Genomic DNA, 27,792 nt, shown 5'->3' with positions numbered 1-27,792 from the left:
AAAGAACCACAGACCTCAATATTGTTCAAGGGAGGAAGTGATCCGTCCCTCATGATACATAGAGTTTTGAGGGATCCTAGTTGAGGAAGTTGTGTGTGAGATGAGCCTTGACGGGGCCTCAGCGGATGGAGGTGAAGGGAAGCGTGGGAGAAATGAGGGTGATGGACAGGATGGAAGAGAGGTATCGGCCCTAGGTTGGGTTTGCTGTGGAGGGGGCTGAGGTGCAGGAGGAAGGATGATGTGAGGGCTGAGGCTGGAGTCTGAGTCAGCCCCTGCTTCCTACAGCTCACATGCTTTCTCAGCACCTCTTCTTTCTCCCACTGCATCCCCCTGCCCCTCCGCCTTGGTAGTTCCAGATGGGAACGTTGAGTCCACGCCAAGAGCACTGCTGGAGGAAGCTTGCCTTCTGATGGGCTCAGGCTGCTGTCCATCACAGAATCTCACCTCAGGGTGGTCTTCGTGTGGGTGGGGAGGGTCTACGGAGAGACACTGGCACCCACGGATGGAACCAATCCCAGGCCTGCTCACTCCTTGCATCCCCAGTGGCATTTCCTTTTTAAAAAAATTTTTATTGGAGTATAGTTGATTTACAATGTAGTGTTAGTTTCAGGCGTACAGCAAAGTGAATCAGTTATACATATACATATATCCACTCTTCCCATTGGCATTTCTTAAAGGGACCCTAAGCCAGTTTGTGAATACAATTGTGAGGGGGGACAAGAAGGCAACCTAAGTTTATTTTAAAAAGTCTTCTATTTATTTGAATGGCTTTTGAGAAGCAGAAGGCCAGGTCGTAACATTAGGTATGGGACGAGCACAGGGATCCACACTGACCAGCACGTAGCACCCTGTATTGTGTGAGTTGGCAAATGCCGCAGAGCCAGACTGAGCTGGGGCCTTTGGAGGTTGAGGGCAGACCACGGAGGGACCCCGCTGGGAAAAGTGTGAGCAGTCTCACCCCCAGGCAAGGGAAGTCCCACAGATGAAGAAACACAGGCCCCAACTGTTTAAGGAGGCACTTATAGGTTTACTATGGAAAGCAACCCAGAGAAGTTAGGTTATAAGGAAGACCAGGGCAGCCCATGTTTGCAAAAGACAGAAGTAGACCTATCATAAACCAAATGGTATAAAATAGGGCTTCTGGGGCTTCCCTGGTGGCGCAGCGGTTGAGAGTCCGCCTGCCGATGCAGGGGACGCGGGTTCGTGCCCCGGTCCGGGAAGATCCCACGTGCCGCGGACCGGCTGGGCCCGTGAGCCATGGCCGCTGAGCCTGCGCGTCCGGAGCCTGTGCTCCGCAACGGGAGAGGGCACAGCAGTGAGAGGCCCGAGTACCGCAAAATAAATAAATAAATAAATAAATAAAATAGGGCTTCTGACAGGTAGATACAAGCCTACTATGTGTCGAGACTTCATTTTAAATCTTGTGTTAAATTGGGGGAACAGAGATGCTTTTAGGTAGAAACTAGAACTTAAGGATATGTGTGCTGTTAATAAAAAGTTTGTATGTACACAGTTTAAAACACACAAGGAATGAACTACGTTATCCTTAAGTTTTCTTAAAGATCCAAAGCTCTGTGAGTCTGAGTGTAATATTCTCAGACTCCATTACTCAGTTCTGAAAAACCCCATTCGCTGGCCCTGGGTCAGAGGGTGCACACTGGAAATTCAAAGGCCGGATCTGGCCTGTAAGATGTGGTTTCTCTGGCATGCACAGTGTTTTCTAAATTCAGAATTCAGTTGCCAACATTTAAAAGTCCAGATTTCTAGCTCCTCTTGGAAAATGGGGAGGAATATCTGGCACCAGCAGGCCACATTCCCACACGGCAGCAACCGTGTCAGACTACAGCATATGTGTTCCGCATTTTGCTACAGTCCTTGCCTAATCCTCCTTGCTCATTGATGTTTCCCGCCCAGCCCTTGGAGGCATCAGAGTTTGTGACCTGGCACAGGTGTCCAGTCTATGGCAACCTCACGATTTCCTAGCTGGTGCAGCTATAAACCTAGACTTGAGGCTTCTACCCTAATTCCGTAGCAGAGCCATCTTAGCAGTTGGCCCGTGAAGGCGTACTCACCTGCAGGCCAGGAGTGTGGGAATCGGCGACCCCATCTGCAGAGTTTTGGTTTGTCTTACAGTAACTGAAAAGTTGCCAGCCGTATTTCATTTTCATAAATTGAACCCAAAGGCCTCTTGGGGATGGCCCATCAGGGAGATACTTCCTGATCAAGGCCAAGGGTAAGTCACTTCTGGGCCAGACTAGAACACCCAAGCAGAGGAAGGAATCCCAGCCTAGGCTGGGCTGGGCCAGGAGGGCAGGGAAGACGGCAGCTTTCCTAGCCATGGCCATGAGATGACCAAGGCAGCTGGGTACAGTTGGCAGCTTTTATAGATGCCTAGGAGGTACCACTCATGGTGTGAATGGCTCCATCTGCCTTTGTTCAGTGCACAGTCTGCCCAACTGTACATGTTGGACTCAGGACTGTCAAGGGGAGGGAAGAAATAAATGTAGATGGTGAGGCAGGTGCAGCCAAAAGTGATTCTACCACTTTGTCCCCAAGGCTGCAGGGATAAGGGGTGGGGGAGGCAGAGGGTTAGGAGCCAAGACCTTGTCGGCCAGAGGCTAGAAGCTGGAGAGATAGATAAGGGCCTCAGAGAGCCCCACACTGCGTATGTGCAAATGCCCATGAGATGATAGGGAGAGCTAGAACTAGTCCCAGGAAGCAGGGCTGGCCATCAGTATGTGGGGCCCAGGACCCTTAGTTAACAGAGATAACCAACCTGTACACACACACACACTCAGTCTTCAGCAGAGATATCTGCCCCATTACATACACCCACAAAAGCATGCATACATGCAGTTTTAATGCTGTTGCACACACTCATATGAGTGTGTCCATACATGCAATCACAGTGGTTGTTGGTAAGAGCTGTCAGCTCATCACACAGTTATGCTTAGCAGCACCTAAAGTCCTTTTTGGCTAAGCTACTTGCGGGAGTCCAGCACGGCACCAAGTAGCATGGAAGGAGAGAAAAGTAACCAGGGAAGAAAACCATTAACTATGGCCAGCAGTGGAGTGTTGGCCTGCAGTGCCACCTACTGGTAGGAGGGGTATTTGTGCTTTGCTTGAAGACCATGAAACCTAGGACACTGCTTCTCAGGCAACCTCCTCTAAGGAAGCCACCAACACAGGATGCCGTTCTTCCTCCTTTTTGTGTTCTGCCTGAGTGGGGTGAGACTCTGGCATCCTCAGAGTTGAAGCACAACATTGGGGAATGAACATTCAGGGCCTTGCACGCCCCCAGGAAAGCAATATCCAACACCAATAGGGATGGCAAATAGGTTTTTCATCTTTCATGCCAACTCCAACCCACTGGTAGTAGCTGCCTGGAATGCTGGATTGAGAAGGATTCTGAGGTCAAGTCTGGGCTTAGCGTAGAAGATGGAACAGTGCCAGCAACCATGGCGGTAGGTAGGACCACTTCTACACTTGCCATTCCCTACATCGGCAGATTTCTCCGGATTCACAATTCCATCATAAGGGTACGCGTGTTTGTTGCTCACTCCCTAATACCACAAGAAAACTGTCATTCCAACTTTCACTGGAGTTTTCTCTCTCACTTGATCAGTAACTTCTGAGCCAGCTAAAGTCCTCACTGGGATCATCTTCTTGAAGAGCTTGTTCTTGCTTCCACAGAGGGCATATAGATGACTTGTTAGATCTGGGTCCTTAAGTCAACATGGGGCACTTCACTTTACCCAAAATTAATATTTACCTAAGGCCCATCCATCTACCAGCACTTATTACTTCTCAAGAGGCCCCTCAAAGGCAATGATGAGCTGAGAACTACATAGCCGTGCTGAGCAGAGGCCAGCCAGCTGGGCTCAGCCCTAGGCAGGGGTCCTGCTCCCTGCCCCTCACCCAGCAGCTTGGGAGAGCACACTAAAATCAGATGTGAGCATCAACATTCCAAATTACAACAGGCCACGGGTCACTTGAAAATAGTCAAACTTTGAAATCGTCAATCCTCAGATGCCAAGGGTCTGCTGGGTTTAGCATCAAGGCTCTCAGTTAGTGCCTGCCATCCCTGATGATGCCTGCAGATGGGCACAGAGATGTCTTGTGCTGCCCCCTCTGCAAACAAGCCAGCCTCTACCTCCGAATGCTTAGGTGGATGTAAGCTGGACTCTCCCACTGAGGAGCGTGCCAGGGATGTTTGCCTTAACCCAGGGGTCAGCAAACTCTTTCTGCAAACAGCCAGAGAAATATTGGGTCGGCCATAAAGTTCGTTCGGTTTTTTCGTAGGATGGAAATGAAAAACCCAAACGAACTTTCTGGCTGACCCAATATTTCCAGCTCCTTGGTCTCTGTTGAAACAATTCGACTCCATTGCTATAGTTTGAAAGCTGAAGACAGATGTACACAAATGGGCATGACTGTATTCCAATAAAAGTTTCTTTGCAAAAACGTGGTGGGCTATATTTGGCCAAGGAGCTTTGCTTGCCAAACCCAGCATTAACCCAATAAGAACTGGGTTCTACAGAACTTGGGGTTGTCTGGAGGTGCTTTAGAATATCTGCAAATGTTTGGCCCTAGTTTAAATTCCTCCGAGCTATTTAGAAAGCTACAACAAAGATGTACCCTCTCGAGTCTATTATAGTATCTTAACATGCAGGGGGTCAACATGTTAACAGACTATCAAGGGAACGCCATTGCTATGAAGCTTCTCTTGCTACGTCTATGCACCTATGGGCCGTATGGCAAAAGAGTTAAGGGCCTGAGTCCCAGCATCAGACAGACATGAGCTTGAGTCCTCCCACTGCCACTTACCAGCTGTGTGACTTCGGGCAACTTACTTAATCTCTCTAAGCCAGCATGGCCAGGGGACCCCCAAACAGAGTGGACACTGGCCATCATGCTGGCACAGACTCCCAGAGCCCCTTTTTGCTGGATCGTGGGAAGACGAAGGGGCCGGGGCAGCTGAGGCCATGGGGAGGGGGAAGTCAGGGGCTCAGGCCAGCCCTATTTACAACCGTTATGGAGGCATTTCAATATTTTAATCGCCAGTTTAGCTGGACTGGTGCACACCAGTTGAGTATCATTATAATGCTGGATCCAGCTTGGATTTACACTTCTTGCTGGTTTCAACTTCTTCTGCTACATCCCCATCATTCTGATTGGGCTCTCAGAAAGCAGAGAGGGCTATTTTGCAGTGACCTTGGCAATCTCAGTGCATAGTAACAGGGCTTCTGTTTTGCTAAGTGGCAGTTTCCACTGGGTCTGGGACTTGGCTGGCAAGAATTTCCTGGGACGTGCTCTGCAGGCGCTGTCGGGGTGCCGTGCTTTGGGCCCCAGGGGTTCTGCATGTCAGGAGCTGTGGCTCCTCGGGCCCAGTGCTGCAGTCCATGGCTGGGCCTGGGGCTTTGGTGCTCGCGCGGCTTTTTAATTTGCTTGCTGATACAATAAGCGATGTTCTCCCCAGGACATCTCCTCATCCCTTGAAACAATCAGCAGGTGTGTCTGGCAGCTGTCTAAGCCTGCCCCCAAGACTTCTGGCCTTTTGTTCCAGACACTGAAAGCTTTTTTCCAGGCCTGAAATGCTCTTTTATGGTTTCAATAATAGAATTTGGACCCTAGTGTCTCTCATCGCTGAGGGCTGTCCAAGTCTATTAACAGTGCTCCAGTGAAATACACAGCTTTTACGGTGCCTTATCTTGCTGCTTCCCACATCACGCTTTCCTGCTTCCTGAGAGACCTGGAAGAATCAGGGGTGTTTATGGTGAGGCCCTGGGGGCAGGACCTCTTGGTCTCAGCATCCCTCAGTGCATCTTGATTAGGTGACATCCGGTGCTGCCCTCGCAGCGCGTGTGTCCACCCTGGTCACACAGCCTAGTGCCATGAAGTGAGCCTCGGCTGTGCCCAGCCTTGCAGGCTTCTCATGGCTACCAGCTGGCTCTGTGAGCCCTGGAGGCTCCCCCAAGGGGTGATTCTGACCCCAGAGGAAGGAGAAGCAGGCCTTTGTGTGGTTCGGCCAAGGTCAAGACTGACTGGGATTGAGTTCCTTCTCTCACTTCCTTTCGGTTTGCTGGAGGCTGTCCTTAGGTCTCACAGTATCTCTGGCTGGGCTGGGAGCTTCGGCAGAGGAAAGAGCTCCAAACCAGACCCTCTGCCCTGAGGCCTCCTCTGTTGGCCAGAAGGATCCTGGCTGTGGATGGCATGACCCTGTGCAAGGACATCCTCGTCACCTGCCCGTCCCCTGGCAATGCCCAGACACCCAGCACAGCCTTGCCCTTCCTCCCCACGGCCAGCCTCTCAGCCGCTCCAGCACTGACAGGACAAGCCCAGCCCAGGACTCTCTTCTCACCCAAACTGTTGCTCATTTCCAGAACCACCTCAGTCTTCTGACTTTGTTCTCCCTCCTGCGTTATCTTTCTGACGTTACGATCCTGCCCTCCACTGCCCAGAACCTGTGCCCATTCAGACCCTGGGCTGAGTCCTCAAAAGGATAAAGGTCAGGCCTCATGTGGCCTGTCACCCCTTTTCCTGCCCCCAGAAGTGTTCCAGCTCCCCTGCACACACCTCCAATGACACCTTTGGCTTTCTTCATAAAGTGCTTGCTCACAGCTGGGATTCGCCCGGGAAGCTGGGCAATCAGTCCCCACCACTGACGTCTCCTCACCCCTTCTGGGTCTTCCTGAGGGACCAGCCTTTGGAGGTCCCACCCTCTCTCCGGAGAAAGCCAAGCTGGTCAGCAAAGGAGGAGGCTGACTCATCAAGCAGTGAGAGTTCTTCCCTGGAAGTGGTGACAAAGAGGCTGCAGGGGCTCCTGCAAGAATGGAGAGTTCACCAGTGCACCGCAGGGGGAGGTCACCTCATCCTGGAGTCCCTTTGACAGCATCCTAGTGACGAAGAGCTTGCTACCTCCAATCACAATCCCACAGCTGGAGAATCTTGCTAATGCACACTGCAGCTCCTTCCTCTCTAACCAGTCACTGCATCAGGCCTGACCTCCCCACATTTCCTATATCACTCCAGGCAGGCCTTCCCTTGGGCTCAGCCTGGACCACCTCCCACTTCAGCCCCTAAGGTTTCTCCCCTTGCATTTGAGCTCACAAACACTAAACACCAATTCTCCACCTCTTCCCCCCAGCAGGGCTGCTTGGCAAGCAGAGTAGGACACAGTCATTGAGGGAGTGAGGGTTGAGGTGAGGGGGTTGATAGGCAGCAACAAATTAACTCTGGCTAAAAAGCAAAAGCGAAGGAAGCACTGAGCAGGCCTAGTAAAGCGCCTTCCCAGGGAGGGCCTGCAGTGCCCCCTGCTGGCCGGATGAGAGTCTGCATGCAGGTTAAATTCACTCCCTCCCTCCTTCCACAAACCCTGCACCTGGCAGCTGACCCTTGATGACTCAGATTAAGGCATCACAGGAAGTAGACAGGTCGTCTCATCCAGTGGTTTCCAAACGTGTAAAATTATAGGGAAGGTTGCTGTGGACGATTGTGTGCCTTGCCCATTTGACAAAGGCCTCTGGGCTGAGGAGCTGGTAGGGGCCAAAATCCAGCCTATATCCTGCTAACCAAGCTGTGTGCCCCAGCGTAGTCTGGGTCAGCCCAGAGGAAGGGCCGTCTTTTCACAATTCATTCTAGAGACAGTGTCCTTCTATAATTTGTACAAAGGTACCATATATATCAGGAGAAGCCCTGGCTCAGAATCCTTCCTTCAAAGAGGGCAATCTTATAAAACCAAGCTTCTTTAGCTAAAGGAGAGTTTGAAAACCCCCTAAAAGGTGGGGAAGCTGACTCATCACGCGGTGAGAGTTCTCCCCTGGCAGTGGTGACAAAGGGGCTGCAGGGGCTCCTGCAAGGATGGAGAGTTCACCAGTGCACCACAGGGGGAAGTCACCTCATCCTTTAAGTCACCTCAAACTTAAAGTCGTGCACACTGCCAGGACAAAGTTTAGAAGCCAGATCCCATCTCTCTCAAAGCAGTGTTCTTTGTACTACACTGAGCTAGTTTTATAAGCTCCTCTTGAGGCATCCTGCTGCTCTGACCCTCTCACCCTTAGTCCCATCAACTTCCCCCTGAAACCCAGCTTTTCTGCACAGTCTTACTTTCTGAGCCAGGATCATGGCACAGTGTTTGCCCAAAAGGGTAGCTGGTGAGAATGCCGGACCAGTCTGCCTAATTTCCTACAAGTACCTCACTCACAGGGATGAGGGCGGACATGCAGAAGGGCAGAGGTGAGGAACTAGAAGTGTCCATTGGGCGACGTGTACGACATGGAGCCATGCCTGGAGCAACGTGGGTCAGCAAAGCTGGTGGTTCAGCTACGGTGCAGATGTGGTTTGCTTCGTGGGTGTGGTCCGCCGGGGTGTCTGCGCCACACCGTAAGGCACGTGAGCGGCCACTGTGCCCATCTCCTGAGCCCCAGCCACGTGGAACATCTGGTCATCAAAGAAGATATGTGGGCGGATCTTCTCCAGGAGGGGGCCCTTGGGCGCTCCCGCAAGGAACAGGGCCTCATCTGTCTCCAGGCCCCAGCTGCGCAGGGTCTTGAGAGCCCGGGCTCCAGAACTGGCTGCACTGCGTGCCGTCACCAAGTAGGTGCGGATTGGACACTCCAGCCGCAGGCCCTTGGAGTAGAACTTCTTCTGCAGCCTACCCAGAGCCTCCAGAAAACCCTTTAAGGGGCCCTACGAGAAGGCAAAGGAACACTGTGACCTCACCCATCTCCCAAACATTTGCCCCCTCCGCTGCTGGGCTCCTACCTATAACACTAGGATCTTGCTGTTTGGGGTGGGAAAGCTTCTCAGGATCTCTAAATCTCTCAGTTCCGCTATGCCTGCTCGGGCCACTGCATGCATCAATTGGGCTGTAGGTCCCTATGGCAGTCTGCTGTGACTGGGGATGTCTGCGTCAGAAAAACCGTATCAGGGTTGTTACTATAGCAGCCCACCAGGTACATGGGTGTCTGTCCAGCAACTCTGTTAAGTGTGGCCTTCGTGCTCATCAGCAGGGAGGATATTAAGAGTATTTAGTAACTATGGCATGGGCACCCTTCAATCAGAATGGACCTTAGCTGCGACAGACAGACCCATGTGTCACTGCCCGATATCAACCCTGCCCCTGGGGCAGGTGAGTGGCTCAGGGTGTCGTGCTCCAGCTCTGTAGGGTCAGGGAAAGGATTTACTCTTTACAGTGCCTGGAGCAATGAAGCTTCATGAGGAGGTGTGAATACAGAACCAGAGGATGATGAAGAAGAAAACTGTAACGCCGCTGGAAATCGGGAAAGGTGGGTTTCTAATCTTGGAGACCCCTCACTTGCTGGGTGACCTGGGGCAAGCAGTGGTCTCCTGGGGCTCTGCCTACCACTTAGTGGAAAAACTGTCCCGCTCTGGATTGCCAAGGATTTCAGAGGGAACCAACAAGAGAGAAAATGAAACGATTACTCTGGAGTCAGAGCTGAAGCCTGCTGAGCTCTTGGAGAGAGAGGATTTGGGGTTATTGAGCACCCAGATTTTTGTTCAAAGCACAGATAGGAGCTCCCTGGAGGGCTGGAGAATGCCAGTAGCTCCAACCCCAAGGAATTTCCACCAGCTCTAGGGCATATTCTGCTCTCAGTGACACTCTGAGCAGTTTAAGGGTGAGTAAGGGTCTCTGAGCCCCTGGCCAAGGGATGGCTGTCAGGAGGTGTGAAGGGCTGGTGTGGCCCAAAGCAGATGGGCTGCCCAGACCCCACACTAGCTGGATCTCCTTGCCCCAATGAAGGGCACCAGCCCAACTCTTCCTTTCCTTCAGTGAGGGAAGCAGGGACTTCTTGGGAGGATGGGATCCCTCTCAGAGGAGTGGGGGAATCTCTCAGAGGGGACAGGCGTTCCAGAGAGAGGATGGCAGCTTCAGAGAGAGAGCATGAGGCCTTCAGAGCGGGATGGGGACTTTAGAGATGGGATGGAGACCTCAGAAAGAGGATGGAGTCTTCAGAGAGGAGCTGGGAGCTTAGAGGGAGGATGGGGGTTTCAGGAAGGGGATAGAGACCTACACTTGAGTTTAGCCAAAAGGCCGAGAAGCGATGGGGATGGAGACCTCATAACGGAGCTGCAAAGAAGACGTAGGGGCTTCAGAGAGGGGCTTAGAGAGAGAATGTGGGCTTCAAAGCGGGGATGGGAATGCAGTGAGAGAGATGGGAGCTCAAAGAAGAGGCAGAAGCTCGCTGAGGGGACCCAGGGGTCAGGTGAGAGGGAGGAAGGCCGGAGGCCTAGGGAGGGGACCTGGCTGGATTCTGGGCTGAGCTTGGGGTTTGGTTCTGGGCTGGAGGTTCCAGCCAAGGACAGGTTCTGGGGAGCTTCCTTGCTCCACCCAAGGGTTCTGGGGAGTGTGTGGAGCACCTGGGCCAAAGGTTTGTTCTCGTGGACCTTCTCATGCTCGAAGAACCTGTCCAGCCCGTGGGCCTTCACGATGCGTTCCGACTCATCTGAGAAGAGCACAGCATCCCCATCGAAGGCCACCCGCAGCTGACTCTGGGAGACAGCCACATCCCTGCTGGGGCTGAAGATGGTGGCGGCTGCGATCCCTGGGCAGAGAAAGGGAAGCATTGTCTGCCTTCGTCTAGGTAATAGGGCCCTGACACCTGCCTCAGCTGCCTGGGGGCCAGAAGAGGGCTATCTCAGGCTATCCTTGCCCTGCTTGCCTCACCTAGGACTCAGGGGCCGGCTAACGAGGGCTAATATTCGGAATATTTCCAAAGGGGCCAGTAAGAATGGATAGTGGCTTTTGCTCTGAGCAGGACTCTGAAGGCCCCAGCCCATGCCAGGGTTTCCCTTTTAGTTGCTGCTTTGAGGGAAGGTCCGGGAGGTGTCCCAGGGAACAGGGGGCACTCAGAGGACTCAGGGCAGGAGCTATTTATCAATCGGCATGGGGGAATTTCAATACTTTAATATCTAGTAAGTTCATGCTGGTATGGACCAGACAAACATCAGTCCTGGATGGAAGGGCGAGTCCCCCAGGCCACCACTGTCCTTCCTGGAGCTCCTCACAGGCCCCTGATGTAGATCTACAGGGGGGCTGGGAAGGAGCCCCGACCCTGGCTGGGCCTCAGTTACTCTCTTGCTGTTGATTCTGGCAAGTCCCTCACCCTCTCTGGACCAAGATAAAATTAAGGGTGCTCAGCTCTGTCTGGGGCTGAGATTCTAGGCTGCAGTCTGTGGTGAGGTGGGTGTGGGCACCCCCTCAGTCTGCCGCCACAATGACACAGACTCGGCTTCTCCAGACGGCCCAGTATGCCTGTTGGGAACCCTGGCTCCAACTAGAACTCACTGGACAGCAAAGAGCGGTACCAGGAGGCTGGAGACCCAGGCAGTGGGCTCAGCCCATCCCCGATTCTTCACCTCTCCGAAGGCCATGTCAGCCCTGCTCTTTGGGAATCTAGGGCCGCAGGCCTGGACAGAGGCAGAGCTTTGGGAGGAAAGAGCAATGCCAGCCTCACCACAACTTCACTAGCCTGAGGATGTGTAAGTAGGCCCAGGCCCTGGACATCAGGCCAGGAACCTTCTCAGCTTTGCCAGTGCTGGAACCAAGATGAACCAGAACCACCGAACCTGGGGAAGGCCTGCCTCCGGACCATCCCCTGCTCCCTAGCCTGGGCTTAAATTATACACATATAGAGGCACACATACGGACCAATGCCAAGACCCCAACCAGAGGGAGTGACATCTGTCTAGGGAAATGGCTTCCGCTTCCTGGTTAAAGAAAGTCTCTTGGAACCCCAAGCATCTCAGGGGAGTGAGGCATCAGCGGGAGAGAGGCCAGGCTTCCAGGCAGGAGACAGCATGAAAGAGGAAGAGGAAAGTAAACATATCGTTGGTTGATAAACAAACTTATGGTTACCAAAGGGGAAACACTGGGGGGAAGGATAAATCAGGAGCTTGGGATAACATACACACGCTACTATATATAAGATAGATAACCAACAAGGACCTACTGTATAGCACAGGGAAATCTACTCAAGATTCTGTGATAACCTATATGAGAAAAGAATCTGAAAAAGAATGAATATATATATGTATAACTAAATCACTTTCCTGTACACTTGAAACTAACACAACATTGTAAATCCACTATACTCCAATAAAATGTCAAAATAAATAAGTAACAGTAGCTTTCAGCCTGAGGAGCCCTCTCGGGCAGTGGGGCAGTTCTTCCTCCCCTGTGAGCCTGTCGTCTTCCGTGAACAATAGGGAAACACACCTTGTCAGGAGACTATGGATACCATCCCCAAAACTGCCCCTTGAAAGACACACGCGCTTGCAGCTATGTCTCTAACCTCACCTCAGCACTGGCCGGCCCGGCTGCTGGAATGCTGGTCATTTCCCAGACTCTACTGCTCAGGCTGGACTAGGTACTGATTTCCCTCCTCACTGGCCCAGAGAAGGACAGAGGCTGCCCATGGTCACACAGGAATTAGAACTCCTACTGACCTGGAAGATTCTTGGAAGGGAGTAGCTTTCTGGGCTGTAAGGAAGGTTCCCATGGAAACGGAAGGCTGGGTGATGCTGATGAGTAAAGGCATCCTTAACATGGTAGGGCAGGAGGTGGGACAGTGGAATAGATGGGCAATAAGTGAAATAGGTGAGGCCTTGTTCTCAGAGTTTACAGGACAGGTCATAGGAAGTAAGGATGGTCCTCCCCTTCCAGTTACCATGGCAACCCTTAGAGCCAGCTCAGAGCTTTAGGACAAGGCTTCCCATCTCTGAGCCCCCTTAGGCAGACTCCCCACACTCTCCTTCCCCAGTTTCACTCACCTTCATCGATGGCTTCCTGCACTTTTTCTGCATCAGCCGACAAATAGAGATTGGTGTGATAGGCCTTGAGGTAGCAGATGGGGCTGTTCCCGCCTGTCATGCAGAACCTCTCAATGGTCAGGTCTGGAGAGGAGGTAGAGAGTACCCAGGTGATGCCTGGGTCAACCCTCAGGGCCTCAGAGTGGTCCCTCTGTGTTCAGTGGACGCCATCTTGGCTCTGAGTGGTGGTGGGGCAGCAGAGTGATTCTCTGAGTGATTTTAGGCCAGCGTTCCCCCTCTCTGAGATCCTCCATTCTTCGACCATGAAATGGGGATGATCACATCTCTGGAGGAGCTGCCTGGCTCACAGTAATGTCCCCTTTCAGGGGATCACAGTACTACAAAAGTAGGTCCCAGCCTCGTGGCTCGTGGTCCCACCTGGTCATAGCTGACTGGATAGGGATAGGCACCTGACTCAAGCTGGGCCAATTAGATTCCCTCCCAGCCTGGGCTGAGAGTCACCTAGTACCTATGTCTGTGCAGGTTGTAAAACTTTGCTTGCTGATACATGGCTGCTGCTCTGAGCCCACTGAGTTACCCCATCACCACCCCAGCCCCTCACACAGGAGGGTCCACAGTGGAAGGGCACAGCAGGGGTCCTTCAGGACTCTGCCCCAGTACCATAGGTAGTGTCTGTCCTGATTCCTCGGTACTTATGTCACAAGGTGGTTAAATATTTTGAACATCACCCCTGCTCCTAACAATTTGAAATTAGGATTTAAAAATGCCAACTGGCCTCTCCTGGTTGCTGAAAACAAGGAACAAGGACTTGTAAACTTGTCAGTTTGGGCCATATTCATGAAAGGCAGAGAAACCTAGTTTGCAGAAAGAGAAAAAGAGACAGAAAAAAAAGAAAAAAAAAAAAAAGGAACAGATTTGCTGAGAGAAGCAGAAATAAGGGCTCATGTGGTCCAGAGAGAAAAAAAAGCCCTGGAGAGATTGCCAGTACTGGGATTCTCAGGCCTTTGTGGGCCCAATTTCACTTCCTTCCCTGTGGTTCCAAGAGGCACACCTGTAACCTAATAAGAAATCATTTTCGGGAATTCCCTGGCAGTCTAGTGGTTAAGACTCCACGCTTCCACATAGGGGGCACAGGTTCAATCCCTGGTCAGGGAACTAAGATCCCGCATGCCATGCGGCACAGCCAAAAAAAACAAAAAAAAAACCCCACCATTTTCTTCAGCTGAAAGGTCTGGCTCTGGAGGGTCTATTACTTTCAAACAAGAGTTTGGACTAAGACACAAAGTCCCTTCACTCTGACGACTGCACCTGCCTCCACCAGCAGACTTTAAGGCCTGTCAGCCCCCTTGCAGAGAGAGAAACTGAGGCACAGGGGCAGCAAGTGCCCTGCCCAATCACATAGGGAGTGGGGCCTGTGCGGCGATGTGCTGGAGCCGGCCTGTACCAGCTTGCAAGAGCCGAACGTTAAGCATCCAGGGACTTTTGGAGCCAGTTAGATTGTTCAACTGTTGGTAGCTTGACATCAGCCACGGTGGGAATATTTACACCCTGAACATGGCAATGCTACACAAGCAGGCTACACAAAAGGGCCTGTTTACCAACACCCCTCTGAGCTCGAGGTTCCAGTGGGTTTACCTGCACCCTGCAGAGGTGTGACCCCAACCCCGGGTGTCCGGTAGGGGTCACGTCATGGCCAAAGCCCTCATGCTCACCATAGTGGTTGATGCTGTTGATGAGACGGACGCCCACTTGAGCGTGGTTGTTGGTCACGAGGACGATGTCGAAGACGTCCTCGCTCTCAGGGTACAGCTCCCGCAGCCGCCTGTTCACAGCCTCCAGAGCCTGGATGGGAGAGTGGACCCTCGGGCTCAGACCCCCAGGGACTGATGCCTGGAGTTGGTAGCCAGGGTTGGAGAGGAGGGGTGAGTTGGGATCCAACACGGGGAGGAGAGGGGAGGTCTGGGGCCAGGCTCGGGGTGAGGCCAGTGGACGCGGGCTATCTCCTCCCAGTCTCTGCCACTGTGCGTGTTGATTATTGCCCAGGGGTGCCTCACTAAAAGGGTGAGTGGGGGTGGAAATCCAGCTTAGGTTCCATGCACTAAGCTGGTTACCCGGAGTGGGGTTGCATTAGTCCAGAGGATGGGGTGGCCTCTTCTTCCCACAATGGCTGTCCAATTGCCAAGCTATGCTCCTGTGTGGTGGCATCTGCCCAGAAGGGACCCCTTTTCCTTACTCATACACCCATGGGAGTGCTTTTCTCTAACGCCCACAAAGACACCGTATGGCCAGTGGTGGAACTGCCCCTCACCTTCACGAAGGGGAAGGCCGGCCCAGGGCTGAAGGGCTCGTTCTCGTGTTCCAGCTGGTAACGCACGTACTCCTCCACACCCTGCTCCGTGTAGATCCGTTGCTCCTCGTCCATGCGGAACAGGGCTCGGGAAGACACAGCAATGGTGACTGCATTCTGAGGCTTGGGCTGCAGGGGCGCAGGAGAAGGGGCTGACTCTCAGATTCTCTTGAGGCAGGTCTCAGGGACAGGGAGAAGACACAGGTCCAGCCTCTGCCCTAAGGAGCTCAGCCTTGGGCAGGGGCAGACCTAGATCAGGACCCCCTCTGTGCAGGACCCAACTGGGGGCTGAGGGAGTTGATGGCTCCCCACAGAGGAGGACAATCAGATGGGAGGTACATGCCCTCAGGGAGTTTGCAATCTAGCCAGCCATCTGGACTCGACAGAAAAATGAATACAGTGTATGTAGTCAAAGTATGACAGATGCTCAAGACGGTCTCCAGATGGTTTCCATTATAAAATGGGAGCTACATGCCCTTAGGAAGAAGCGGTGCCCAGAAACATGACAATTATATAAGAACTTCTATCTCCAGCCCAAATCTTTCTCCTGAGCTCCAGACTCATATATCTAACTGCCCCAGTTGACTAATAGACACTCAAACTCATCATGCCCAAGGCTGAATTCCCAGCATTCTCTCCACCCCCAAACCTGGTCCCCTCCCCGCTTTCCTCATCTCAACGCTTGGCACCACCAACTACTCATCACCTAGACCAGAAGCCCAGAAGTCAACCGCAAGTCTTCAATCTTCCTTCACCCCCTTCCCTCCATCAATCAGTCACCAAAACCTGCCAACTCTACTAGAATCCATCCACTTCTTTCTGTCTTCCCTACCATGGTCCAGCCCATCACCATCTCTCATTCCCTCCAATACGTGGTCCATAGTGTTGTCAGGGGACTGTTCCCAAATTCAGATCTGATCATGCCCCGCCTCCCCCTTCAGTGGTACCCACTCTTCTCACACGTGGATCGGCAGCCTTGAGTATGGAGTAGGAAGTCCTTCATGACAGACCCTACCTCTGTCTCCACTGTCACCTTCCCATTACCCCGTTTTGCTCAATCTGACTTTCTCATGTCTAAGCACACCTCCCCCCTACCTTCTCCGAGCCTTCGTACATGATGTTTCCTCTGCCTCATGTGCTCTTCCCCTGACTGCCCTTCCAGCTAACTTCCATCCAGCCTTCAGGTCTCAAACTACAAGTCACCTCTAGGAAGCCTTCCCTTACCCCTAGTCATGGGCTTGCTACCTCTCCTAAGGATTTCCTTTGTGGTAAAATTAAACACTAAATTATAATTACTTATTTAACTATTTCTATTTCTAGACAGAGCTCTAGAAGCAGGAACCATGCTTGAGTTCTCAGGGAACAGGAACCAGGACTATCCTGTTCATATATTGTATCTGTAGTGCTCAGAACTGTGCTTAGCACAGAGTAGGTGCTCAGTAAATATTTAACGTCTCTGAACTTTTAAGCAATATAGTTTAATGGGAGACAGTATTTGCCATGACAAATTTAACATGAACTAGAAACTCCAGTGCAGTGCCCTCCTCTGTTCAAATTGCTTGAAATATAGTAAATGCTCAGAGAATATTGTTTCGGTTGATGCAAATTTGACAAACATTTACTAGTTCTTTGTGCCAAGCACCTGGGCTCTGCCTGAGAATGATACTGGTAGGGATTTGGCTCCTGCCCTCAGAGTCACAGGCTGATAGGGGAGAAAGACAGGTAAACAGAGAAGCAAAGGGGACTGAAATGAGTGCTCGAACCAGGTGAAAGCAAAGTCTCGATGACAAGCGTTCAGAGCAAGTTGTCATAGGACAGGAGGCGTTTCAGCAAAGCCTTGAAGGAGGAGTGGGGCGAAGGGAGGCATGAGGAGGTGTGCACACACGCCGTGCCTTCACAAAGGTGAACAGAGCTCTGTGCATGGGAGCAGAGTGTAGTTGAGCCCAGAAGAGTAGGCAGGTGCTAGACTGCAGAAGGCCTTCTTTCAGGGGCCCGGGAGGGCCTCAGAACTCCTTTGGCACCTCCAGCAGAATGGGGAGAGAGGAATGCCACCACAGGCAGCAGCTGGACCCTTCATAATCCCTGGGGTCCCCAAAGGACTCACAGACACCCAGAGAGTCCCACCACATCTCTGTGACTTGAGCGATCCTGGGACTATGATTCCCACTTTACAGATGAGGAAACAGGGACTCAAGTTGGGGACAAGACTCATAAATGGACCTTGCATGCTGGCCTGCTCCTTACAGCCCGCAGGTCACACACTCAACCCCATTTCTCCTCTCTGGAGTCAAGCCTGGGTCCCAATCAGTTGACAACACTGAGTGATGACCATGTGACAGGCACTGTGCTGGGGACATGGCAGGGATCACACAGTTGTGATCCCTGCCCACATGGAGCTTATGATCTATCCCCAAGGCAGAGATCTGTGCATGCTTTAGAAGAGCACTGTCCAATCGACCTTTCTGTGATAATGGAAACGTCCAGTGCTCTCCGTGTGGCTGCATGTGGCTAGGGAGCCACTTGAAATATGGTCAGTGAGACAGAGGAACTGAATCTTTAATTGTATTGAATTTTAAGTTTAATCAATTTAAGTGGCCATGAATGGCTAGTGGCTAATGAATCTTTAGAACCTCAAGGTAGGAAGAGAAGACCAGAGTCCCCAAACTCAGGAGGTGGACCTCAGTTTGCATTTGACTTTTATCCCAACCAAGACAGTGTGTGGGCCCAGCAGGGTGAGTATAAGGCATTGGCAGGACAGGTGCCTGTCCTCTGGGGCTCAGCCCAGTAACTCTCCCAGCTGCCAACCGCCCCCAAGTGTCTGTGTGTTCTTGGGCTGGGTACCTCCCAAACCCCTCAGCCACCGTGAGCCTTCAGGGAAGGAAGGTAAAGATGAAAGAAAAGGGGTGATAGATGGATGGCCAGGGATGGGAAGGGTATGGTTGGGGGCGTGGGGAGGCCCGCTCTCATAAACCCAGGAAGCCTGTTGGCCTTCAGGGCAAGGGCTGAGACTGCCTCGCCCCCTGGGCTTACTGCCCCAGGGCCAGGCCCAACACCCCTTCAAGGACAGGGAGCCAGCTACCCTCCAGCTTGTTCGGGCAGGTTCCCAAGCCGGAGGCTCCAGCTCAGGCAGCCAGCCAAGGTCTCGCTCGTCACTTTCTGTCCCACAGTCCCTGCCAAACTGCTATGTTCTGGGTCTCCTCCGGCTGACCGGCCCAGACCCCATCCCATCCCACCTCTGGCCACTGCAAAAAAAATATCCCAGCTGCCTTGGTCCCAGGAGTCTCCACTTCCTTCTTTTACAGATGGGGAAATAGGCCCAGAGAGGGGCAGAGTATTACTCTTGGTCACCCAGCAAAGTCAAGGAAGAGCCAGGATAAGATCCCAAGTCTCTGGCCTCCAGCCTGGCCTCTGTCCACACAGCAGCACCCTACCCCCGTATGCCCCTCCTCAATCACTCGCAGAAGACCCCAACCCCTGCTACTTCAGGCACTTCCCTGGGACTCTCCTCACACCCCAGCCCTCCCTTTTCAGATCTGGGAGAATTGGTGAGGGGCACCATGCCCTCAGAGCGAGGTTTCTCAGGGCAGGGCTCTCTTTACTCCCAGAATGGAGGGCCCCAGGGCAAGGACCCTGCTTCCCTGCTCAGCCTGCTCTGACTCTGTACAAGTGAGGAGAAGTCTAAGGGCCTAGTGGGCAAGAGCCGCTGTGGGAAATATGGAATGCCAGCTGGGAGAGAGAAGCAGCCTGTCTGGGCTCCAGGCGGAGCTGAAGGAACAAGTGAAAGGGGCTGGTCGGAGCTGGGGAGAAGCCAAGCACTAAGACACCCCCTTGGACCTCGCTGCAGAGGGAGGTCACCCCGTCCCGTGATGTCAGGTGCATCTAGAGACAGTTCCTCCAGAAATCAGAAAGAAGTCCAGATGCCAGACTGAAGCTTAGGTCAGAGAGACCCCCTACCCCAGACCAGGAACTCAGCTTGGGAACACCGGGCTCCAGGGAGCCAAGGTGCTGCCAGCTCTCCCTGTCTTTCACTGGAGTGGGGGGGGATTGGGGGGTCCAGCTGATTACTCCTGCTTGGGGGACAGGAATGGAGGGATAAAGGAGGGCAGTCCAGCCCTACCCAGCCTGCCTGAGGAGCTCTCACTGAGGCCAAAGTGATTTTGCCTGTTGGGCCCAAGATAGGAACATAGCCAAAAGCTGTTATTTCTAGAAGGACTTAGAGTGAGAAAGGCTGCCGGAGGAGAGAGGAACAAAACAGGTTTGGACTGAGGAAGTCGTCTGACCTCATGAGGTGAGGGCCTCCTATAGGCTTTTGGAGGTTAAATATTTCACTCAGGCTCCTGGGGATGAGAATAAGCCTAGGCCAGGCCCTGATGGGGCCCAGGAGGCCCAAAGCCCCCAGAATAGCTTGTAGGGGGGAGGGGTTTCTGCAGGAAGGAGTAGGGACCAAGAAGCCACCAGTCTCCTTGCCTCCCAGAGAACAGTGAGGGCCAGGGGCTGACTGAGAGGTCATAACTGACGACTGGGCCTGAGCTCCCGGGTTCCTTGGTGATTGGGGAGGAAACAGATTGGTGTGCTCCACGCACCACCCTAGTTCCCAATGTCCATCCCCTCCTTTCCATCCCACAGCTTCCTCCCCAGGCAGGGACCAGCCTCCTCACTGATCTGCCTGCTACCAGACACACCCTCTCCAATCCATCCACCAACCCAGCCTCAGAGTGACCTTTCTAAAATGAAAATGGACCGAGTTAATCCCTTGCTGAAAAGTCCTGCCATAGCTCCATAATGGTTTTCATACTTTTTTTAAAAGTAGGTTGACATTTTATGCAAACGAACTCTTGCAAGGAGTCCCAATATGTAAAGCATATAGTACCATATCTTATTGGTATAAATTTATACCATAAATTCAAATGTATTACATATTCACGCTATATTTATTATCATGTCAACCAATGAATACAGGAGACCAGTGTGGATTTAAGCTTCATCATCTAGTCAGTTTGTTTCTGTTTCAGTTTGTCGGTTTTTGCACAGCATTGAGAAAGCCCTAATTCACACCAATAAGTGGTTGCAAATGGTAAAAGCCTTTTTTTTTAAGGTTTGTTTTTGTTTTTTTTTTTAATTTATCTTATTTATTTATTTTTGGCTGCATTGGGTCTTCATTGCTGCACGCGGGCTTTCTCTAGTGGCGGCGAGCAGGGGGTACTCTTAGTTGCAGTGCACGGGCTTCTCATTGCAGTGGCTTCTCTTGTTGTGGAGCATGGGCTCTAGGTGCACAGGCTTCAGTAGTTGCAGCATGTGGGCTCAGTAGCTGTGGCATGCGGGCTCTAGAGCACAGGCTCAGTAGTTGCTGCGCACGGGCTTAGTTGCTCCGTGGCACGTGGGACCTTCCTGGGCCAGGGCTCGAACCCATGTGCGCTGCATTGGCAGGCGGATTCTTAACCACTGCGCCACCAGGGAAGCCCCAGGTAAAAGGCTTTTTTTGTTTTGTTCTGTTTTAAACTACAACCCTCAGGAGACTCAGCAACGATTGTCAGCAATCTCAAGATACTCTTCTATTAAAACCGATCACAGGAAATGCTTTATTCTGAGGTTTGCTAAAACGGTAATCAACCTGTATGTAGCATAAGTTAATATGTTGGCAGTCTCCAAGGTGCTAAAATGTCCAACAACACATTTGAGTAAGTTGGGTTTTATCACCTATTTTTACTTGTGTAAAACATAGTTTGAGGAAGAAAGAAAATGAATTGGCTTCACATGTGGGTAGACCTCCTGAAACATGGGGCTTCATGGAACCTAGTTTTAAGACCCCTAACCCCACTGAATAAGGTTCAGACTCCTTAATGTGGCATTCAAGGCCCTCTGTGGGTCTCTGGCATCACTTCAACTCTTCTCCTTCAGATCCTGCATCCTCTCAGTTTCAAAGACATCAGTCATGCTTTTTGCCCAGCCTGTTTCCCTCTCTGCCTGGGAAAGTCCACCTACTCAGGCTTTAAAATCAGCTCAAATGCCACCTCTAAAAGACTTCCTGAGTTGGCAGTCACTCCCGCCTCTATGCTCCCACTGCTAGGGTCTTTCACCTGAGCACTCACCATGTCCAGGGTCTCTGTGAGCTCCTGAGGCGGGGACTCAGTCTAATTCATTCTCAATCCACACTGCTGGGCAGGCCTGGAGGTGCTCTGGGGGAATGACTGTTGACAGGGTGGGCCTCATGGGAAGGGTCTCAGGCTGGAGCTCTTTGGAGGATGCTCCGAGCCAGCTTCGATCCTCTATCCCCTTCCCAAGCTCTGAGATCTGGGAGGCTGGAGTGAGCAAGGCCCAGGGACCAACGAGGGCATCATGAATCTGTCCAATGAGGAGACGAGCTCCCTCCTCTGTGTGAATCCCCAAGGGATGAGACGACCACTGAGGTCGCAGAGATGTCGATGCCAGCGAGGGCTCCCCTGTGAGGCGAGCAGAGCCCGGAGCTGGGGAGCAGAGTCCAGCGTCGGGATCCCAGAACCAGGGACGCAGAGCCCCTAAGCGCAGAGAGCAGATTCCAGGGCAGCTCCCTCCTCTTAAGACGCGGGGAACCCGGCACCCCGAGCCCAAGGCGCAGGACCTTGACTCAGACCCCAAACGCAGAGGTTCGGGTCCGGAGCCCGGTGCCCAGATGGCAGAAACCGGAGCGCACAGCAAGGAGCCGGGTTTTCAGAGTCGGGTTACCTGAGCCCGGGGCGCTTCCGCAGGCGCCGCTGACCGGCTTTGCCAACAAATGCTGTCCGCTCGCCCCAGGCTGCCCGCAAGGGGAGGGGCTGGGCCGAGGTCTGGAGCTGGGCCCTGATGACAGCATGACGGAGGGGGATCCTGGCGTGGAACACGAGCCCCGGCATAAGAAAAACACCAGAGCAGAGCTCCAAAAATAAACCCGAGCCCGTGCCAACGGCCTGGCGCATTCTCGTGCTGAGGAACTGCGTCCCTTCTCGGAGGGGCACCACGGGTCCCTCTCCAGAAGGCTGACGACCCCCCCTCCGGTGACCCGCCCCCTGCCCTCCCCCATACCCATGCCCTGCTTTTACCGATTTGGGTTTCTTCTTGGGCGCGAGGTTGTCGTGGAAAGTCTTGGCTTCCTCCCAGCGCGGGGCCGCGGCGGTCCCTGCCCCCGGCGCGGGCTCGCGGGGCTCCCGGGGCTCCCCAGGCTCCATGCTCGGCTCTGATCTGGCCCAGCCGGAGCAGGCGGCTGCGGAGAGCGGAGCCGGCGGGGCTGGGCTGCGGGAGGGAGGCGCGTCCCAGGCGTGAGAAGGGGGCGGGCAGCGGTGGAGAGTGCGCGTGCGGGCCGGCCGGAGGGCGGGATGGGGGGGGGGCCCGCTGAGGTGCTCAGCTCGCCCTGTTGGCAGCCGGTGCGTTGCTGCTGTTGCTGGTGGATGTGTATTTCAGGACAGCTGCGCTCTCCTTCCCCGACCGCCCCACGCCCGAAATGGGGGGGAGGGGCGGTTGGACCCTCCGGCTCGCAGGAGGAGGGGGCCTAAGCCGGGCCTGCGGGCTGCTGCGGGTTCGGGATTGCGGGGATAGTGTTCTTCGATGAGCTATTCGGCACCGAGAGAAGGGGAGACCTGCCGACTTTTTCCCCCGGGGTGGTGATCCACAAAGGAAAAAATGCAAAGCTAGCCGCCCCCACAAAACAAAGCTAGCCCCCGTCTTTCCCCTCTGATGCCAGGACAGTGGGACCCTGAGCGGCGTCCTCTTCCCTCAAACCCTAGTCTGTTCCGCAGAGGGGGAGGAGGTGGTGGATGGACAGCTCCATCCACGAGCAGGAGCCTGCTCCTAGCTGGGGGCACAGCGGAGGGCCCAGCCGGGAAGCTCTTCCCCACCAAGGCGGAGGGGCCCTTGAAGTCGGTGGCGAGACCAGGCTCCCCTTGGCCTGGCCGGGGACCCAGACCAGAGAGACTCCCGGGGACCCCGGTTCCTGCTAGCCCCTTGATGGCCAGCAGGGAGCGCACACTCCCAGGTACCACCTGCTGAGCTTGGTTAGTTATACGCCATGAAGTGGCTGGATTGAAAGAGGATAGAAAAGGAGCCTAGGAACCCAAGAGTCTTGGACCAACATCCTGGAGTTCTAGGGCATTGCCCTCCTTGGTGCAGACCCCGAGGTGCAGACATCAATGCCCCTCATTCCAAGGCACAGGCTAGGAAGCAGACAAGGGGCATCTCTGTGTGTGTCTAGAAGTGTGCAAAGGTGGCTGGGAGCAGCAGGAGAAAATACTGGCTTAGCCTGGTGGACGTCTGACTGGGATGGGGTACAGAATGGAGGGGTCTGCCCAGCCTCCATCATGACCTGGGAGGAACCAACCAAACCTTGCATGGGAGAAAAGGAGAAATAATCATAACAGAAAGTTTTAGGATTGGGGGAAGTATGTTTAGACTTCTCCTTCTCCAGGCTTGGTAGATTGTTTCCACAGATGGCCTCAAACTCTCTCCCATCCTGCTTGCTCTTTGGCAATGTGACTTGGACACTTCTCCCATCCAGAGGTGGAGCTGAATCTGAGTTGACCCAGCGTCTTGCTTTGACTAATAGAATGCTGTAGAAGTGATGCTGTGTGATTTCTAAGCTTAAGCCTTAAGAGACTTTGCAGCTTCCATTTTTGCCCTCTTGAGAGCCAGCTACTATGTAAAGGAGTCTGGAAAGGCCACATGGAGAGGCAGAGAGGCCCTGGAGGATAAGAAGCCAGTGGAGAAAGGTGGTTTCCCAGGCAACTGTCAGCATCACTTGCCAGACATGAGTGAGGTCATCTTACTGCTCCAGCCCCAGCCCAGCTCCTAGTGCGGTGCAGCAGGAGGAGTGACCACAGACAGCACATAAAGTAGCAAAACCTCCCCGCTGAGCCCAGGCAACCCAAAGAATTATGAAAAATGATACGTTTTTATCGTTTTAAGCATTACATTTTGGGGTGGCTTGTTACACAGCTGTAAATAATGAAACTCTAGGAAGGGGTCAATTATTCTCAGATGCCTCATGGAGGAGGAGGAGGAGGAGGAGGTCACCAGGGAGAATGTATAGAGTTATTTGGATGGCAGTGAGCACCTGACCCAAAGGTGAACCATCCCCATGCTGTCCAGTGACCTTTGACCTGGGTAGTAGCCTGGGTTGAAAAGATGATCTGTGCCAAAGATTCCTCTTTCTCAGGAATTTAGAATTGGGAAACAGGGGCTGGATAGTCAACTGTAAGAACAGAAGCCAAGGATGCTGCGAAATACAGTTGGCTTCCAAGAGGCCTGGATGGGCCTTAGCCAGCTGCAGTTACGTGCAACATAAATCTAAGAGGGAGCAGAAACTCTGTGAGCAGAATGAGCCCATCAGCATAAAGATGGAAAAGGGTTTCTGCAGAGGGCAGCAGAGACCCCATGAAAGAGAAACCGTACTGCCCTGAGAGGGAGCTGCTTCTGGTCCTGATAGTTTCCCAAGTCCTAGCTGAAGCCTGGCTATAATGCCCATCTCTAAATTTCCATGAGATTCTCCACATTGCTTCAACAAATGCCCCTCAGAAAGGTGGTGGCTATTGGATTTGCTTGACTAGCAACTTTTCCCACCCTCTCCTCCTAGTAACAGGCCCTGCCTCCCTGGTCACAGGAATAGGCATGCGATGCTGCCCAGTCATATAACTCTATTTCCCTGGACACAGTGACTGAGCCGCAACGGGGATGCGACCTCAGCTGCACCGGACTCTTGTACAGGGATGCTGGGAGATTTGGGCTCTGTCTTCTCTGGGGTTATTAATCTGGGACAACGTGAGCTGAGACCCATCTTTCCCTGTGGCAGGAGAAGCCCATCTGAAGAGGACTCAGGATCCCCGCACCTGAACTGCTCCCCCTGTGGGCTGGTGTTCAGCAAGACCAGGGGTGGAAGCCACCTCCTCCATGAAGCCTCCCTTCATCCTTTACCTGTTCCCCTCCCCTTCTCCTCCCCTACCTCCTGGCCCCCCCAGGCAAGACCCTCCCCTCCTCTGATGCCCAGAGCTCAAGGTTTGTTACCTCCCTTTTCACATCTAGATTTGGATTCCCTCCCATGGATGAGGAAGCACTATAAGCAGTGGCCTTGAAGTTAGGAGACCTGAGTTCAGGTCGCAGCCTTACCATCCATTCTCTGAGCCTTCATTTCCTGTCTTTTTTTTCTTTTTTATTAACAGAGACTTAAATGTGTGTTCAGCTCAGCTGACAGGGAATCACATGGGAAGCTCTTCGGTTACTATGATGGACTGTGTACACATGAGGGGCCAATTGTTTGAGGTCTGGGAGGGCTTCACAGAGGAGGAGATCATTGAGACGGGGGTACGGGTGGCCCAGGGAGGGGCACTGGCTTGCGCACAGGCACAGAGGCCTAAGAGATCCCTTAGGGAAACAGAGGGCAATTCAGGGTGACTCAAGTGCAGGAGGGGGAGGTGGGGCTTAGAGCAGAGGTCAGCAGGGGACAGATCATGCAGGGCTGTGAGGGACTTCGAAGGGGCTTATTATACTGAGGGAAGAAGGGGAGCATCGGAGAGCTGACATAGTCAGATGGTGCTTTAGGAAGATCACTGTGGTTCCTTAGGGGCAGACGGTCCAGAGGGCAAACTTGAAAGCGGAAGCTGGACTGACCTGTGACCTCAAGACAGGCAGGAACTAGACTCCGTTTCCCCTCAGTGTAGTTTAAGCTGCAAGTAGCAGGCACCCCCCCCAGCCCCCCACCCCCAGCCGCACCAGTTCTCAGGCTTCTGAGTCACCTCCTTAGGTTCATGGTTGCCCTGAGGCCAGGTCAGCCTTATTCCTCTGTCCTAATTGCTTCCTGTCAAGGGAGCTGGCCCCCTCCAAGCGTCCTTGAGAAAACCCTTGCAAAAGTAATTGAGCGTTTCAGGAGCAAGCAGGCACCTCCAGCTGCCACTGCACCTGCCCCCCACCCCCACCCCGTCTCGCGCCCTGCCCCGCCCCGGACTCCCTGCAGAGAACAGCTCTTCTCTGGCTTCAGGGGGGCGCTCTGAGAAAAACACTTCACCACTAATTCCCATCCTCACCCCACCACATTTGGGTCAGTGTAGGGTGTGTCAGGGCTCTGGGCTCTTGTGGATGGTGGAACAGTGTCTGCAGCACACAATACCCTTGACCAGGGCAGATAGAGGCTGAGACCCAGGCTGGCTGCCACTTGCCAAGCTGTGCATCGTGGCATGACAAGGCTGTATTTGTTAAGAAAAGGGGTATATTTTTCTCATTAGCCCAAAGGTGTCATCCACTGGCCGAGCTGAATGCTCATGGGACTGTTACACTCAAAGGGGCACCTTTTCCTAATTTGTGCAAAGAGCCCCAGATGGACTACTGGTAATCCTGGCTCTCAGCCTCTCTCCCCGCTGCCCACTATCTACTCATTTGGGCTCTCACCATGCCTTCCACTGGACACAAGGAGAAACTGAGTCCAAGGTCTCCTGCCACTAGCTCCCTTATGGGGGAACTGCTCTGCCCACAGACCCCGCAAATCAGTTCTGGTCTGGCCATCGATGAATGGACCACGGGCTCCTACCAAAAGCTAATCAGATTCTTTCTCTTGAGAACTGGATTAAGAGACACAGAAGGGAATTGTCAGTTGCTGGTGAGTCTGGATACAGAGTTGGAGATGTAGCCACTTTGTGCTGGGAAACCATGGATGTCTGAAGAGAAATTAAAGAAGAGAGCACAGATGTGAATGCTGCCAAAGGGATGAGAACCCGCAGGCCCAGAGGTGAGAGGACAGAGGCCCCATTGACAGTCCCAGTTCTCCTGAGGCCCAGACATTCTTGAATTTCCATCTCTAGGGTCCCTTGTAATATGCTCACCCCTTTCTTTGAACTAGCTCGTGTGGGTCTCTGTTCCACGTAACCTAGAACAAGGACCTCAGCCCCAAGGAGGATGCTGAGGTTCCCCCACTGTGTGAGCTCCCTCAGGCCTCTTCTCCCCGTTTCCTCTCACCCCAGCCCTATCTCAGCTTAGGGAAGAGAAGGAGCTCTCGGTAAGGTCACACCTTTTATTCACTGTCAGTGAAAAAAAAAAAAAATACACCACACAGCACAGGGTTGAACACTGAGGACATTCACTGCAGGCACAGCCTGGAGCAGCACATCTGAAGGGGACAGGGGGCCACGCTGGAGAAGGAGTTGGGAGGCCCCCCTTCTGCCACCCAGCCCCCGTTGCTTCTCCAGGCCTCCACCCTCCTGCAGCCTCCACCAAAGCAGGAAGGGCCATACACCCTGGAGGTCCAGTCCTGCCCCCAACACTCTGGCAAAGGTAAAAGAAAACGCTGAAAAGTTCAGGAAAAAAATTCCATATTTTTCTGAGACTTTTCAATTGCATATTTGAATTATTTTTTTTTCAAAACGGATGAATAAAATATGTAAGAAATGTATTCATGCCCCCACAGTGATCTCTAAAGTCAGCACAAAGCCTCACCAGGGTGGATCTTCAGGAAATATTTGTTGCTTTAATAAATTTTTGTGTAAAAATATTTAGTGTCAGCTTTCTACCCTGCCCAGCTTCTTCTCTTCTTCTCTCTCTTTCCCTTCTCTCCCCTCTCCTCCTTCTCTCTCTTTGCAGCAGGATGAATTTCTACCTCTAGGGACTCTGCCATTATCAGGAAAAGATTCAATGCCTTTGCTTATGGGCTTCCTGTTCCTTAACTT

At 53.0% G+C, this 27,792-nt stretch overlaps 1 protein-coding gene across 1 annotated transcript; it reads right to left on the bottom strand.

The window, feature by feature from the left end:
• Positions 1-872: 872 nt before the first annotated feature.
• Positions 873-22,380, bottom strand: NT5C1A (5'-nucleotidase, cytosolic IA). Its single transcript, XM_033854646.2, has 6 exons — positions 22,195-22,380; positions 15,101-15,268; positions 14,505-14,634; positions 12,793-12,915; positions 10,381-10,565; positions 873-8,688 (listed from the first exon to the last, which is right to left on the bottom strand). The coding sequence occupies exons 1-6, from the start codon at positions 22,318-22,320 to the stop codon at positions 8,323-8,325; spliced, it is 1,098 nt and encodes a 365-aa protein (XP_033710537.1). The 5' UTR covers positions 22,321-22,380; the 3' UTR covers positions 873-8,322.
• Between the last annotated feature and the right edge of the window lie 5,412 nt (positions 22,381-27,792).

The sequence above is a fragment of the Tursiops truncatus genome, chromosome 1 (genome assembly GCF_011762595.2).
Source record: "Tursiops truncatus isolate mTurTru1 chromosome 1, mTurTru1.mat.Y, whole genome shotgun sequence".
NCBI classification, from domain to species: domain Eukaryota; kingdom Metazoa; phylum Chordata; class Mammalia; order Artiodactyla; family Delphinidae; genus Tursiops; species Tursiops truncatus.
This window is presented reverse-complemented; position numbering and strand designations above follow the sequence as displayed.

Bases quoted from the DNA above. Each gene is read 5' to 3' on its own strand.
- NT5C1A (XM_033854646.2), bottom strand. From the start codon at position 22,320: ATGGAGCCTGGGGAGCCCCGGGAGCCCCGCGAGCCCGCGCCGGGGGCA. The intron at 12,916-14,504 runs GTGAGCATGAGG...CCTCCTCTCCAG, and splicing joins CAACAGCATCAACCACTATG to ACCTGACCATTGAGAGGTTC. The intron at 8,689-10,380 runs GTGCTCCACACA...GCCTTCTCGTAG, and splicing joins AGAACAAACCTTTGGCCCAG to GGCCCCTTAAAGGGTTTTCT.